Source organism: Eretmochelys imbricata, chromosome 6 (genome assembly GCF_965152235.1).
Source record: "Eretmochelys imbricata isolate rEreImb1 chromosome 6, rEreImb1.hap1, whole genome shotgun sequence".
Taxonomy (NCBI): domain Eukaryota; kingdom Metazoa; phylum Chordata; order Testudines; family Cheloniidae; genus Eretmochelys; species Eretmochelys imbricata.
This window is the reverse complement of record NC_135577.1, coordinates 48870665-48884287: the sequence shown is the minus strand read 5'-3', so window position 1 is coordinate 48884287 and position 13623 is coordinate 48870665. Positions and strand designations below refer to the sequence as shown.

General features: G+C 42.7%; 1 protein-coding gene across 3 annotated transcripts in view; it reads right to left on the bottom strand.

The window, feature by feature from the left end:
* The window catches only part of TPCN2 (two pore segment channel 2), a 58115-nt gene that overhangs the window by 24150 nt on the left and 20342 nt on the right, over nt 1-13623 (bottom strand). For all 3 annotated transcript variants that reach the window (XM_077818503.1, XM_077818502.1, XM_077818504.1), the window contains exons 7-12: nt 12256-12328; nt 11162-11261; nt 10682-10747; nt 9530-9594; nt 4632-4729; nt 4152-4233 (exon numbers count right to left, since the gene is read on the bottom strand). In XM_077818503.1, coding sequence (XP_077674629.1) covers nt 4152-4233; nt 4632-4729; nt 9530-9594; nt 10682-10747; nt 11162-11261; nt 12256-12328 — 484 coding nt within the window. The remainder of the gene's footprint in view (nt 1-4151; nt 4234-4631; nt 4730-9529; nt 9595-10681; nt 10748-11161; nt 11262-12255; nt 12329-13623) is intronic.

Sequence of the window (13623 nt, the reverse complement as noted above, 5' to 3'; positions counted from 1 at the left end):
TCAACGCCTCTTGTTAAACTGTTATCAAGACAATCTACTTGTATGTGAATTTCAAAGAGATGTACTAAACCGGCAATCATTAGCCCATTCATTTGTAGTAATGGGAATCAAGGGTAGATGCTAAGTGTACTTGTTTATCTATATATTGTAAGAAATTTAACAAAATCACCAGATTAGCTTGTAGAGGCTACTTCCCTTTCATGTCTTACTTGCTTTATATTATGCATGTGGATGGTTTAGTTTAACCTTAAGATCAAAGATGCAAGATACAGCAGATTAACTATGCTATATATCTTTTAACTATGCAAAAGAAAAATGCTGCTTTTAACCATCCTAATTTAAATGAAACAAGCACAGAAACAGTTTCCTTACCTTGTCAAATCTTTTTTTTTTTTAAACTTTCCCTTTATTTGTTTAGTAGTTTACGTGTAACACAATACTGTACTGTATTTACTTTTTTTTTTTTGGTCTCTACTGCTGCCTGATTGCGTAACTCTAGTTCCAAATGAGGCCTGTGGCTGACCTGTCAGTTCATAACTCTGGAGTTCATAACACTGAGGTTTTACTATACTGCAGGAAACTAATAATATTATCTATATTGTCTTCAACTGAATTATCTATGCTATGATGAAGTACCAGCTAATTGCCTTAATTGAATGAAATATGTAACTAGTTTACCGTGTATGCCTATGGAATAGAAGATTAGCTACAAAGCAACAATCTGCACTGCCTAGTCTATCTTGGGAGGTCTTGCTGTGACGAGAGGCTCGCCTGCCATCTCAGATCTGCTTAAAACTTTAACATGGAAGGCCTAAGCCAAGGGTCTCAAACTCAAATGACCACAAGGGCCACATGAGGACTAGTGCATTGGCCTGAGGGCCACATCACTGACACCCCACCCCCGCTGACCCCAGCCCCGCCCCCACTCCACCCCTTCCATGAGGCCCCGCCCCTGCCCTGCCTCTTCCTACCCCTTCCTGTCCCCCTTTTTCAACCTCTTCCCTAAAGTCCCCACCCCAACTCTGCCCCCTACCTGCCCCCAGGGGGTGCAGGTGGTGTGCAGGGTATGGCAGGGGCTAAGGGCAGGGAGTTGGGATGTGAGATGCAGGAGGGGTGAGGGGTGCGGCAGGGGGCTCAGGGCAGGGAGTACAAGAGGTGTGCAGGGTGCAGCAGGGCGCTAAGGGCAGGGAGTTGGAGTAGAGGGTGCAGGAGGGGTTCGGGGTGCAGGCTCCAGCCCGGCGCCACTTACCGAGAGCGGCTCCAGGGTGGCAGCGGCGCACACCGGAGCCAGGGAAGGCTCCCTTCCTGCCCTGGCCCAGCTCCACTCTGCTCCGCTCCAGGAAGCAGCCAGAACCACATCCCTGGGGGTGGGGGGAGAAGCTCCATGTGCTGCTCTTGCCACTCCTCCAGGTACCTCCCCCGAAGCTCCCATTGGCCGCAGTTCCCTGGTCCTGGCCAATGGGAGATGTGGAGAGGGGGGGTGCCTGGAAGCAACAGCAACACACAGAGAGCCCTCTACCCCCCCCCCGCCCCCTGACAGGGTCCGCAGGGACATGGTTCTGGCCACTTCAGGGAGCGGTGCGGGGCTCGTGGCGCCACGGGGGGCAATCCCACCAGCCAGATCCGGCCCTTGGGCTGTAGTTTGCCCACCCCTGGCCTGGAGGTAGGCAGAGGGGTGGATGCGGCCCGCAGGCCGCGTGTTTGAGATCCTTGGTCTCAGCCATAAGACTGAGGTCTCCAGGTTTACCCTGGAATTCTCATGGAAGAACTTGAACAGACTATTCCTGGACTGCCTATTGGACTATAACCCTCTAAATTGATTCCAGAAAGACTTTTACAACTCGGCAGCCTCACCATCTCTGGTATGAAACTGACCTAAGGACTTTACATATATCTGTATGTATATTGATCTTTTAACCACTGCAACTCTCTTCTTTCTTTTTCCTTTTATTTTTAAACCTTTAGTCTTTTAGTTACTAAAGGACTGGCATTTGCGTGAATACTGGATAAGATCTGAGACTCATACTGACCTGGGGATAAGTGTCCCGTCCTTTGGGATTGGTGAACATCACATAGGGCGAATCAGGCTTTCAGTAAACCCTCACTATATCAGACTTGCCTGTCTAAATGGGGACCAAGGGCTGGACTTCTTAAAGGGGACTGTATACAGCTTCTTGTTAACCAATGTGGTGTTACAGAAACTGTTTTGTTACTGGCTTGGTGAATCTAATTATAGAATAAACGACCAGTTCTGGGGATTGTCTGCCCTATTCCTTGCAGTCTGCCCATTCTCAGCATGGCCCATCCAGGCACCCAGTCACAAAAGCATTACCAGGTAACATTGTTAAGGATGTTGTGACAATGCCTGTGACAGAATACATGCACTGCTGGTTTGTTAAGACCATCACTGGATCAGAGTTTACGTCTTCCACTCTTAAAAAATGGCGTTTGAACTGTGACAGAAGTCAGGCCTTTACAGAGTAGATTTTCAACTTCATTGCTTAAACTTAAGCCTCCAACAAGCCTTACTAATGCCAAAAAGGAGCTAACCATGGGCATGCTATCACCTATACTTTAGCCCTGGTTCTCCTTAGGGCATTTCAAATGCTAGAAAAAAATACTGTAGAAAGCCATGTTCTAGCACATCTAGGTTTGCTCTTCTCCTAGAGCTAAAATGTGCTTTGAGGCATTCAAATGAGCAAGTCTGACACTAGGACAGTGTCATTACTTTCACTGACCCATCATTATCTTTCACTGACCTTTGCTTTCTCTGTCCCTTCACATGGGAGAGACAACACTAACTCCTCCCTCCCTGCCCACTACGCTGAAGAGTGCGTAACTGTAAAGGAGCGGACTCACCCCTGCGGCACCTCCTGCTGGTCGTCCTTGGGAATTAGCTCTTTTCCAGACTGGAGCGCCCTCTGCAGGCCGGTGATCTGCACAGCTCTGGCCCCCGTGTCCCTCACAGACCCTGGTGCCCCTTTCTCTGGGGTTCTGCCCCCTGGCAGTACCCCCACACTCTGCCTCTGGGTCTCCCCTTCCTGGGGAACCCCCAACCCACTATCCCTACCTTGCCTCAGTCTGGGCTACTGCCAGTCATCACCAAGCCCCCGCTTCCTGGGGCAGACTGCAGTGTAAAGACCACTCATCATAGGAAAGGGAGTTCAGACCTGTTGCCTTCCTCTAACTCCCAGTACCTCTATGGGCCTTGGACCAGGCCCTACAGCCTGGGGAGTTGCCAGCCTGGAGCATCCCTGCTCAGCCTTCTCCTTCCCCAGCACTGCACCACCCTCAGTATCCTGTCAGGCAGGAGCCAGGCCCTGCTCTCTCCCAGACTGGACAGAGACTCCTTGGGCCTCTGGCTCACAGCCTTTTTATACAGGCCAGCTGGGGCCTGACTGGGGCGTGGCCCAGCTGCGGCTGCTTCCCCAATCAGCCATCCCCAGCCACAGCCCTCTCCAGGGCTGCTTTTAACCCCTTCTGTTTTAGGAGCAGTGTAGCCACCCCGCTGCAGTAACCCTAACATCTGGTCATGGCTTCAGAGAAGATTTGAGAGCCACATTACACTGAGAATCATCTGCTCAACTGGTCTAGTTACCATTTTTACACAGCTGCCCTTTTCCATTATAAAATCCTAAAAAACTGATATTATAAGACAGGGTTTTAAAAAAAGAATTTGCAACAAAAATGTTTAATGAAAACAAAATAGACCAATACTAAGAAGTGACTGAATGGCTCTGGGGGGATATAATGAGAAATGACACCTTCTACCCTCAGTCACTGGTTCAAATAGAGTTTGCCAGCAGTGACCAAAAGTTGTTTTTATCAGACAGCTGCTCACTAACCTATTAGAGAAATGCGTCTGGTGGTCCAAGACCAGCTGAGAGCAGGCTGGACCGTTTCCACAACACCATTCAGAGTTTCAGCAAGAAGGCCAAGAAATAAATGGTCTTGCAGCCTGACCTGACCTCTGCTCTCACACTCAGAGGGGATTCCGATATTGGCAGGGCAGTGGGAAGAAGCTTCTGTTGATGTGACCATTCTCAGACCTGCTCTGTGGTTAAACAGAAGACTTCAGTCTCCAGGGCTATCAGGCCAGAATCTTTAACAAGCACAGACATGAATGTAATCAAACAAAATCAGATTCCTACCCTCAAGATGGCTTGCTTGCAGCAAAAATCCATTTCAACTTTTTGAAGCACTTGTAGTAAGGTATTAGCATTGACACACAATCTGTTTAAAAATAAAATTAAAAAAAAAAAAAGACAATTAACTCTGACAGACATCCTGAAACATAATCTGTCTCTCCTGCCTCTCATGAAGGCACCATCAAACTGCTGCTCTTAACTCCAGCCCAGTGCTTATTTGTTAAAGCAATTACAACAGATATGGAAGATTAGGTGTGAAAGCAAGAACCAGCTTCCATCCTCCCCGACCTGTAATACAGACACAAATGAGAGCCTCAGAACTGTGTTTAAATGATATGGCTATAATATAATAGGGGGCAGGAGAGGAGGCAGCAGGAAAAACAACCCATTAAATAAACAGATGGAGCAGTAACAGACACAACTGGAGGAAAAATATTGCTCTCTTCCCTGACAGCAACATCCACTGTGGCATTCTTCACTTACTCATTTGTACTGACAGGACACTCTTTCAGGGAGCACAGGACTTCGAATGCAGCCCGGATTCCTAAACGTCTCCTCAAGAGCGAGGACTGAACCGATTTCTATACAGTGAAAACAACACAGAGGAGAGAAGTTACCTTTCAGTAGCTATTACAGAGGCAACTCATGTAGCTGAAGTGAAGAGTGGCCTGAGTCATAGCCCATATCAAACCAAAGCAAACTGCAAGCCTCAACAAGAGCCATTTCAGTTCAGTTAAGGGTTTCAGGAAGGGCAGGTCACCCACTCTCTGCCAATTCCCCCACCACTAGCCACCAGCAGTCCATCTACAGGGTCCAACTGTATATTTGCTCTGCAGTTGAAAGAGTAACTTTAAAAAGTTTCAGAGGCTGAGATCAGTGGAGTCCAAGAGAAGATATATTGTTAGGAGAGAGTAAGACGACATACGAGTCCTGCTATTGCTAGGAGAGAGCAAGAAGACAGGGTACAGAGAAGAAGAATGCCACCCAATCTCCCTACAGGACCAAGACTTCTGGCCAGAAAACACACTGGCCTTCTGGCATCCCCAGAAATCATGGATGGTTTTGGAGATTTCCTACCCCCTCTTCCTTGGGATAGGGCAGTAAAAGTAAAAGGGAGAGAAAATGGGGGACCGTCTGAGTTCACATAAAAATCCAGGGCCTGATTTTCAAGCCCTGGCCTCCATTAGTGTGAGCACACTTTTGGAGGAACTAACCCCAGAATGTGCAGGTGATGAGTGGTATTAGAGTATCCAAAAGCATAAATGTGCACCACCATCCATGTAGAAGAGCAGGGTCAGTTAAGATCCCACAAAAAGCAGGCCCCCAGTCATTTTTGTCTTATCTGTACTTTTTTACATAAGACTTTTTCACAAGAGTGACCATCACGGTCAGTGCGTGCATCTCTCCACTATCTTTCTGCAGGCCAAACTGCGACAGGTGGGGAGTGGTGAGCAGGAAAGGAATATGCATGGTATTTCCCCACTTTTTGTATCTGTCACATTCACAGACCCCCTTCCCACACGGAAAGTCCAAGATTGCACCCCAAAGAGTGCACATTGCCTCCAAAGGGGTGTGGGAGCCTGGGAGCAATATCCCCTCTGTACAGGTTCCTGGAGTGAGCGGGGTATCGCAGGGAGTATACTGCACTCCACAAGGGGCAAAGAAGCAGAAACATTCCCACTGTGCACTTCTGAGCTCCAGGAAGAATTCAGCAGGGCTATGTCTAAATGATAGGATTGTGCCTATGGGAGGAGAGATCATGATCTGAGGAAGAAATATCGAGGAAGCGTGGGCAATACAATGGCCCACTCAACCACCTCATATAAAGAGGCACTCACCTTACATGGGAGCTCCTCCTGCAGTTATAAAGAAAAATAACTGAGAGGGTGGGTAGGGGAAAGAGGAAGCAGAATGAATGCTGTGGGAGATTCCAAGAACTGATCTTAGTCACTTCCAGCCTGTGATTTCTTGTTCATTCTTCCTTCTCCTCAACCCCACAGTGCCCACTTAGAGTATTCTTAATTAATGGCCTAGAATTGTCAGCCTCTTTCCCCCTAAAAGAGTAATATACATCAAAATACAATAAATCAGTCCCAGGAAAAGCTCTTCTATGGTAACGAAAGCAAGAACCCAGGTTAATTCAGAGACACTGGAAAACCCATCTTCCAAGATCTATGCTCAAGAAGGTGGTGGTAGCAGTTTTAAATAGGGCTGCAGATTAATCGCAGCTAACTCACACGATTAACTCAAAAAAATTAATTGCGATTCATCGCAGTTTTAAATCGCACTGTTAAATAATAGAATGCCAACTGAAATTTATTAAATATTTTGGATGCTTTTCTACATTTTAATATATATTGTATTCTGTGTTGCACCTGAAATCAAAGTGTGTATTATTTTTTATTACAAATATTTTCACTGTAAAAATGATAAAAGGAATAGTATTTTTCAATTCACCTCATATGAGTACTGTAGTGCAATCTCTGTCACGAAAGAACTTACAAATGTAAATTTTTTTTTGTTACATAACTGCACTCAAAAACAAAACAATGTAAAACTTCAGAGCCTACAAGTCCACTAAGTCCTACCTCTTATTCAGCCAATCACTAAAACAAACAAGTTTGTTTACATTTACAGGAGATAATGCTGCCCTCTTCTTACTTACGAAGTCATCAGAAAGTGAGAACAGGCATTTGCATGGCACTTCTGTAGCTGGCACTGCAAGGTACTTATGTGCCAGATATGATAAAGATTCGTATACCCCTTCATGTTTTGGGTACCATTCCAGAGGACATGCTTCCATGCTGATGACGACCGTTAAAAAAAAAAATAACGCGTTAATTAAATTTGTGACTGAACTCCTTGGGGGAGAATTGTATGTCCCCTGCTCGGTTTTACCCACATCCTGCCATATATTTCATGTTACAGCAGTCTCAGATGATGACCCAGCATGTGCTGTTCATTTTAAGAACACTTTCACTGCAGATTTCACAAAATGCAAAGAAGGTACCAATGTGAGATTTCTAAAAATAGCTACAGCACTTGACCCAAGGTTTAAGAATCTGAAATGCCTTCCAAAATCTCAGCAGGATGAGGTGTGGAGCATGCTTTCAGAAGTCGTAAAAGAGCAACATTTCGATGCAGAAACTACAGAACTCGAACCACCAAAAAAGAAAATCAACTTTCTGCTGGTGGCATCTGACTCAGATAATGAAAATCAACATGCGTCGGTCCACACTGTTTTGGACTGTCATCGCGCACAACCCATCATCAGCATGGATGCATGTCCCCTGGAATGGTGGTTGAAGCATGAAGGGACATATGAATCTTTAGTGCATCTGGCACGTAAAAATCTTGCAATATCAGATGACATTGTAAAGAAGAAGTGGGCACCATTGTCTCCTGCAAATGTAAACAAAACTTGTTTGTCTGAGTGATTGGCTGAACAAGAAGTAGGACTGAGTGGACTTGCAGGCTCTGAAGTGTTACATTGTTTTATTCTTGAATGCAGGTTTTTTGTACATAATTCTACATTTGTAAGTTCAACTTTCATGACTGCACCACAGTACTTGTATTAGGTGAATTGAAAAATACTGGTTTTTTTACAGTACAAGTACTTGTAATAAAAATAAATATAAAATGAGCACTGTATACTTTGTATTGTGTTGTAATTGAAATCAATATTTGAAAATGTAGAAAACATCCAAAAATATTTAAATTAATGGTATTCTATTATTAACAGTGCGATTAATCGCGATTAATTTTTTTAATCGCTTGACAGCCCTAGTTTTAAGATAAGGTAAGAACTTCTCTCTCCAATGTCACTAGTGTTGAACAGTCCCAAGACTACCTACATTGCAAATCAGGCATCCTCACTTACTGTTGAAAGTTATTCAGCCTGGAAAGGCAATGAGTGTAAAAACCCATGTACAATCCTGTTTGAGGGAGAGCCTTTCCCAATTCCTCTCACAGACTCACTCTTACCCATAGCTCTCTCTCAGCCTACCAAGGACCAGATGTGGTACAATGTGCAAGAGACTCAAAAATCAGGGACACTAACATGTCAAATGCTGTGGGATTCATTCCTTTATAGTGTTAACCTCTTCCTGTATCCACTGTTTCAGGATTTTTCATTTCTGAAGTAGCACTCATAGCACTTCCTGCTGAAGCGATCCAAGCTCACCTCCACTGGAGGGCAACAGTGACACACATAAGGTAAAGCTCATCTGGGCAGGAGACAAAGCATGCTCAGCGGTCAGTCCAAGACTGTGCAACAAACTCCCCCAGGAGCTAAGGACCATTACAAGTCTCACTATCTCCTGCTCCATGGGCAAGGCATGTTTCTTTGACCTGCCTTCTCCAATATAAACACTGAGCAGCATGTACATTTTAAAGCAAACCAAAACAAAGCACTACAGTGAACACACAACTCTCTCCTAGAGGAGAGGATAAGAGAGAACAATCCCCACGTTGCTTAATGCACTACTGAAAGGTACTATGGGGCAGAGGAGTTAAAGTGTACAACTGATTCTTTATATGTCATAGACTCCTTTTATTTGAATTTAAGTATCCATGGATATATCTGCAGCTCAGGCAGTAACTTGCTTTAACACCTCCCCCACCCAAATGAATAAATGGTAGCAAAGGGGGAATGAAGATTCAGCAACAAGCCAAAGTAATGTCTCCTTCTAATTTACTGGCTAGTCACTTCCACAGAACTCAAGTTCTGCAGCAAGTTCAGTGGTTTGCACTTTAAAAAATTACAGCACATGCCACAATACGGTCTAAGCATAAAATAAAAATGAAACAGAGAGAAAAGGTTCTTTTTACAGGCCGAAGTTATAGCAACACGATTTGTAGCGAGGACCAGTCACCACTTCTGACTTGAGGATTTCACATGCTGTACCATGCAGGAGGAATATATAACAGTGATTTTTTTATTATTGTTATTTTTATCTATTAAAATAGCACCTAAATGCCCCAACCGAGAGATGGGACCTATTGTGCTAGGTACCATAAACAGTAATACACCTAGGCCTGAGCCACATAGTTTTTGTTCTGATATAGCTATTTTGGTTGGGGTGTAGATTTTTTACAATAGTTAAATCAGTACAAATTCTAGTACAAGAACACAATTAAACTGGGTTATAGCTTACTCCACTTCCCATACAGGAAGAAGGTATATTAGTATAAACGCCTTTATACTATTGTAACTGTGTCCCCAATCAAAGAGGTTGTGCCGCTTTGACAATACAAGGTAATTTCAAACTCCACTCCCCTGCATTTCAGACTTAGAGTTATCTTGAGAAGCTGTATGTTTATGGCTCACCAATAGCGTGATTAGCACATATCAGCACACAAAAAAGGCATGTTTTACTCACCAGAAGGTATCCTCGAAACTGATTGTATATTATCGCTGTCAGCAAGTTCATCAGAAACAAGTTTCCTTAAAGAAAAGAAATACATATAGTGAGATCCGCTGGACATTTAGTTCACTTTCTTTGAATCATATCATGTTTGCCTGACTAAGCCACACAATGAATAATTTGGACCTAGACAGAGTCATTTTTGGTGAAATAACAGTCCTATAGAATTCGAATATTGCTAACTCATAAAACAGGACCTACAACAACACTTTTACAATAGCCACTAAGAGAGAAATCAAACTTAACATTTCTATAGTTCACTCAAGTATATTCCTTAAGTAATAAGCCGAGCTATAACAGGAAGTCAGGTTTTAAAACAGAAGTATTTGTAAATGCAGAAACTAATGAAGACTTTTCAACTGAATAGAACTTTACATCTTAAAACTTTGATAGAAAAAAATAAGAATTAAATTACAACATTTGTGTATGTTGCACAGTAAACTGGTAAAGTGAATCTAAAATTCAACACAATTAGCTTCCTCACAACAAATATCTGATTCTTGCCCTCCCCACCAGCCCAACTAATACAATTTGCCAATAGTTTGTATGTATGGTTCTACATAAGTTTGAACTAACAACTGGTCATGGACTAACCTACCAAAAAATGAGTAAAATTGCTGTAAACATCTTTCATGAAAACTATACTTCAAGATACTTCAGAGAGGTAAATAAAACTGCAGCGTTTAAGTAAAAAGAAACACAAAGAAAGACTATTGTGGTTATAAATCCCAGAAAAAAATTAAAACAACAACAGCTTTTCCAAACTCCAATTCTAAGGTTCCTCTGTCAAGGTGTGGTAAAATGATTAACGAGTAACTTAGCACTCTACAGGCTAGTCTACACTAGAAGTGCTGCAGCTGTGCCACTGTAGCATGTCTGGTGAAGATGCTCTTTGCCAATGGGAGAGCACTAATAAAAATCACCTCCACGAGAGACGTTAGCTATGTCAGCGGGAGAAGTTCTCGTGCCGATATAGCGCTGTCCATATCAGCACTTAGCTCGATGTAACTTATGTCACTTATTCACACCGCTGAGCGACATAAGTTATACCAACATAAGTGGTAGTGTGTACAAACCCGAAGTCACTGAAGAGAACAGGTGACTTACCCAACACAGTGAAGAGTATGAAGAAGATAGAATAGGCTCGATTCTTAGAATATGCAGGAATCATCACTGTATAAAAGTTTTAAAACAACTGGGAGTTAGTAACGTTGTGTCTGAAAGAAACAAACACTTAAAATCCTGATCTAGTATTGGTGGAGACCAAGGGACAGATTATCTGGGGTAAATGTCATAGCTTAAATCAATGAAATTATGACAGTTTAAATTGTTTCAATGGGGGCAGAAGTTGGAGAAATCTTTAAAGGCTTTAAAGAGTTAAAAAGGACACAAATTTGGAGCAGTCCATGCAGTTTCCTCACTAACTGCAGAAGGAGCCATTATACGGAAGAATAGTAAGAATATTTAGGATCATTTGATAGTGGTCAGGCAGTAAATTAAGGAGAGCAATGGAATCCATTCCATCAACTATTTTATATTGTTAATAGGAGAGAGGAGATGAGAATGACTTTGGAATGGATTGCTCACCGTCAGGGTTATTTGCAGTAGTCAGCAGCACCAGCAGTGAAGTCAGTGAATCTGGTAAATTGTGAAAATATCCCACCCATTCCTTGTCCTGCTGCTTATCCTAGACACAGAGATCCATATTTTTACCAAAGCAACACTAAGGTGTCAACAAGCCTCTGTCTTGCCAGGGAAAATCAGTTAAGAATCACTCAAGAACACTTTTCACTGCTTGATACAATACAGACAGCCAAGTCTACCAAGAGAGCTGTGAGAGTAGTGTAGAAAATGTAGGCAACTTATATGCAAGGTTCTAATACAATCAAATCAGTTATGCTGCTGTAGCGCCTTCAGGCAGACATCTGACTGATTAACAATCATTAAAACATAACAAAGAACAGTTAAAAACAAGCAAGATGTAGAAGTGTTAATACAGGATTTAGGTCTTCCTAAAGGCTATGGACATGGGAGGGAAGACAGGTAGGTAGGTAGGTCGGTCGGTCAGTTGGTCTCTCTCTCTCTCTCTCTATATATATATATATATATACACACACACACGGCCCTGTTTCCATGTTGTGATTTTAGGGCCTTTACTACACTAGCCTTTCTGTTCCTACTTTAAAATTCTCACCTGTGCTAATACCAGCACAACTTTATCAACTGTAACACTGGAAGCTCCTGCATGGATAAGGCTGCTGGCATTTTTACCACCATGTCAGCCAGGATAGCTATAAACAGAACTAGGCAAAGGGATAAAAAAAAATGCAGTAGGGAGGTTAGTGTAGTCACAGCTCAGAAATAAAGACAAAGTTCAGTTTTGGAGACATAGCATTTAGAGATGGAGAAAGAAGAGACTGTAAAACTGGTTTGGAAATGACCTTCCAATGCATTCTTAAATATATAGTACAGTAATCATTAGATTGAGTACATTTTGTAATTCAGTTTCTAAAACCAACCCTCCTGTAAGAGATTATAAATCCATCCCAAGAGTTCTGGCAAAGAAGGCTGGGGAACGGGTTTCTCTGGCTTAGTCATACAACCAACATATGCAACCGCCACTCAGGCCAGAAAAAACAATATTGGGATTTGTCACAGCATAAATGTTAATTATTAGTTACCTTTGATCGAGCAAACAGCAGCATACCAAACATGGTAAAGAGACACAAGTGAACAGCTAGCAGCAGAACAACGCTATCAGAGAGAAAATATATATGTCGACATCAGTTTTTTGCTAAAACACAAGAGGATGCAGTCCTAAACAAAAACAATGTTTTTAAAAAAAGCTAGAGCAAAGTAGTTAAACAAATCATACAGGCCTTATTCGGAACAGCATCCCAATTCAGGACCCGTAAGCATGTGTCATTGACTTTAATCAAAACTGACTGCAGGACTGAAGTCAATCGGACTTAAGTATGCATCTAAATGCTTTCCAAAATCAGGGTCATAGTCTTCTGTAGCCAAATTCTGAGGATTGTTTCTATAGCATTAGGCCTTATGACCTCCTTTGGCAAAAATATATAGTCTTAGTGGGTTTGTATAGATCTTTGATTCTAAGATTAATATGCCCTGTCTGAATCAAAGAGATGTGACGGGATATAGCAAAGTCTATATACCATACACACGCATGTGCAGGAACAAGTCTCTTTAAAAAAGCATCATGCCGTGTGATTGCACCCCTTACTTTGATTTCTAGTTAAAGGCTTCTAATAAGAACATACGAATCAATATCTGTACTGATAATGCTCCCCCAAGAATGAAAATACTGAAGTAAAGCACCCTGCAATAAATGCATCAAAGGAGAAGGTAGCCTAATGGTTTGAGTTCATAATTGGGACCCAAGAATTCCCTATGTTCTACTCACAGCTCTGAAACAGATTCTCTCAGGGGTCCTGGACAAGACACTTAACCAGTTGATGTCTGATTCCCCTAATGCAAGGGGGTTATAAGGATTAATGTACATAGTTGTGACGCATGGCTAGAAAGGGTTAAACATCCTGCAAAATAAATAACCCTCAAAAGACATGTGGGGAGATAATGTTTGTGTTTTTGTGTATTTACATATGTATGAGTAGGGTCAACAATGTAATCAACAGTCCCTGTCTATGCTGTATTCTGATATCATTTAAATGAATTGTAAACATGGGATGTCTCGGTATTCATCTCTCTTTGAAAAGCACTGTGAATGGTGGAGGAACAAGCAAATGGCCTTATGTTAATTCATATAGCTAAGTTTGGGGGTTGGACTAGATGACCTTCTGGGGTCCCTTCCAACCCTGATATTCTATGATTAAGTACTGGTGATGGACCTCCTTCAAAGTCATCCTAATTACCTTTTGTTCCCCGAAGAACTCCCAACTTGTCAAAGAGGACATGAAATTGTATAAAAGATCCTTGGATCCTGATTCTGTCATCTCAGATCTGCATAAGCTTCTTCGGGGGAAGTTTAAGTTGCAAGACTGAGGTCCCAGTTATGCTGGTACGCCCTG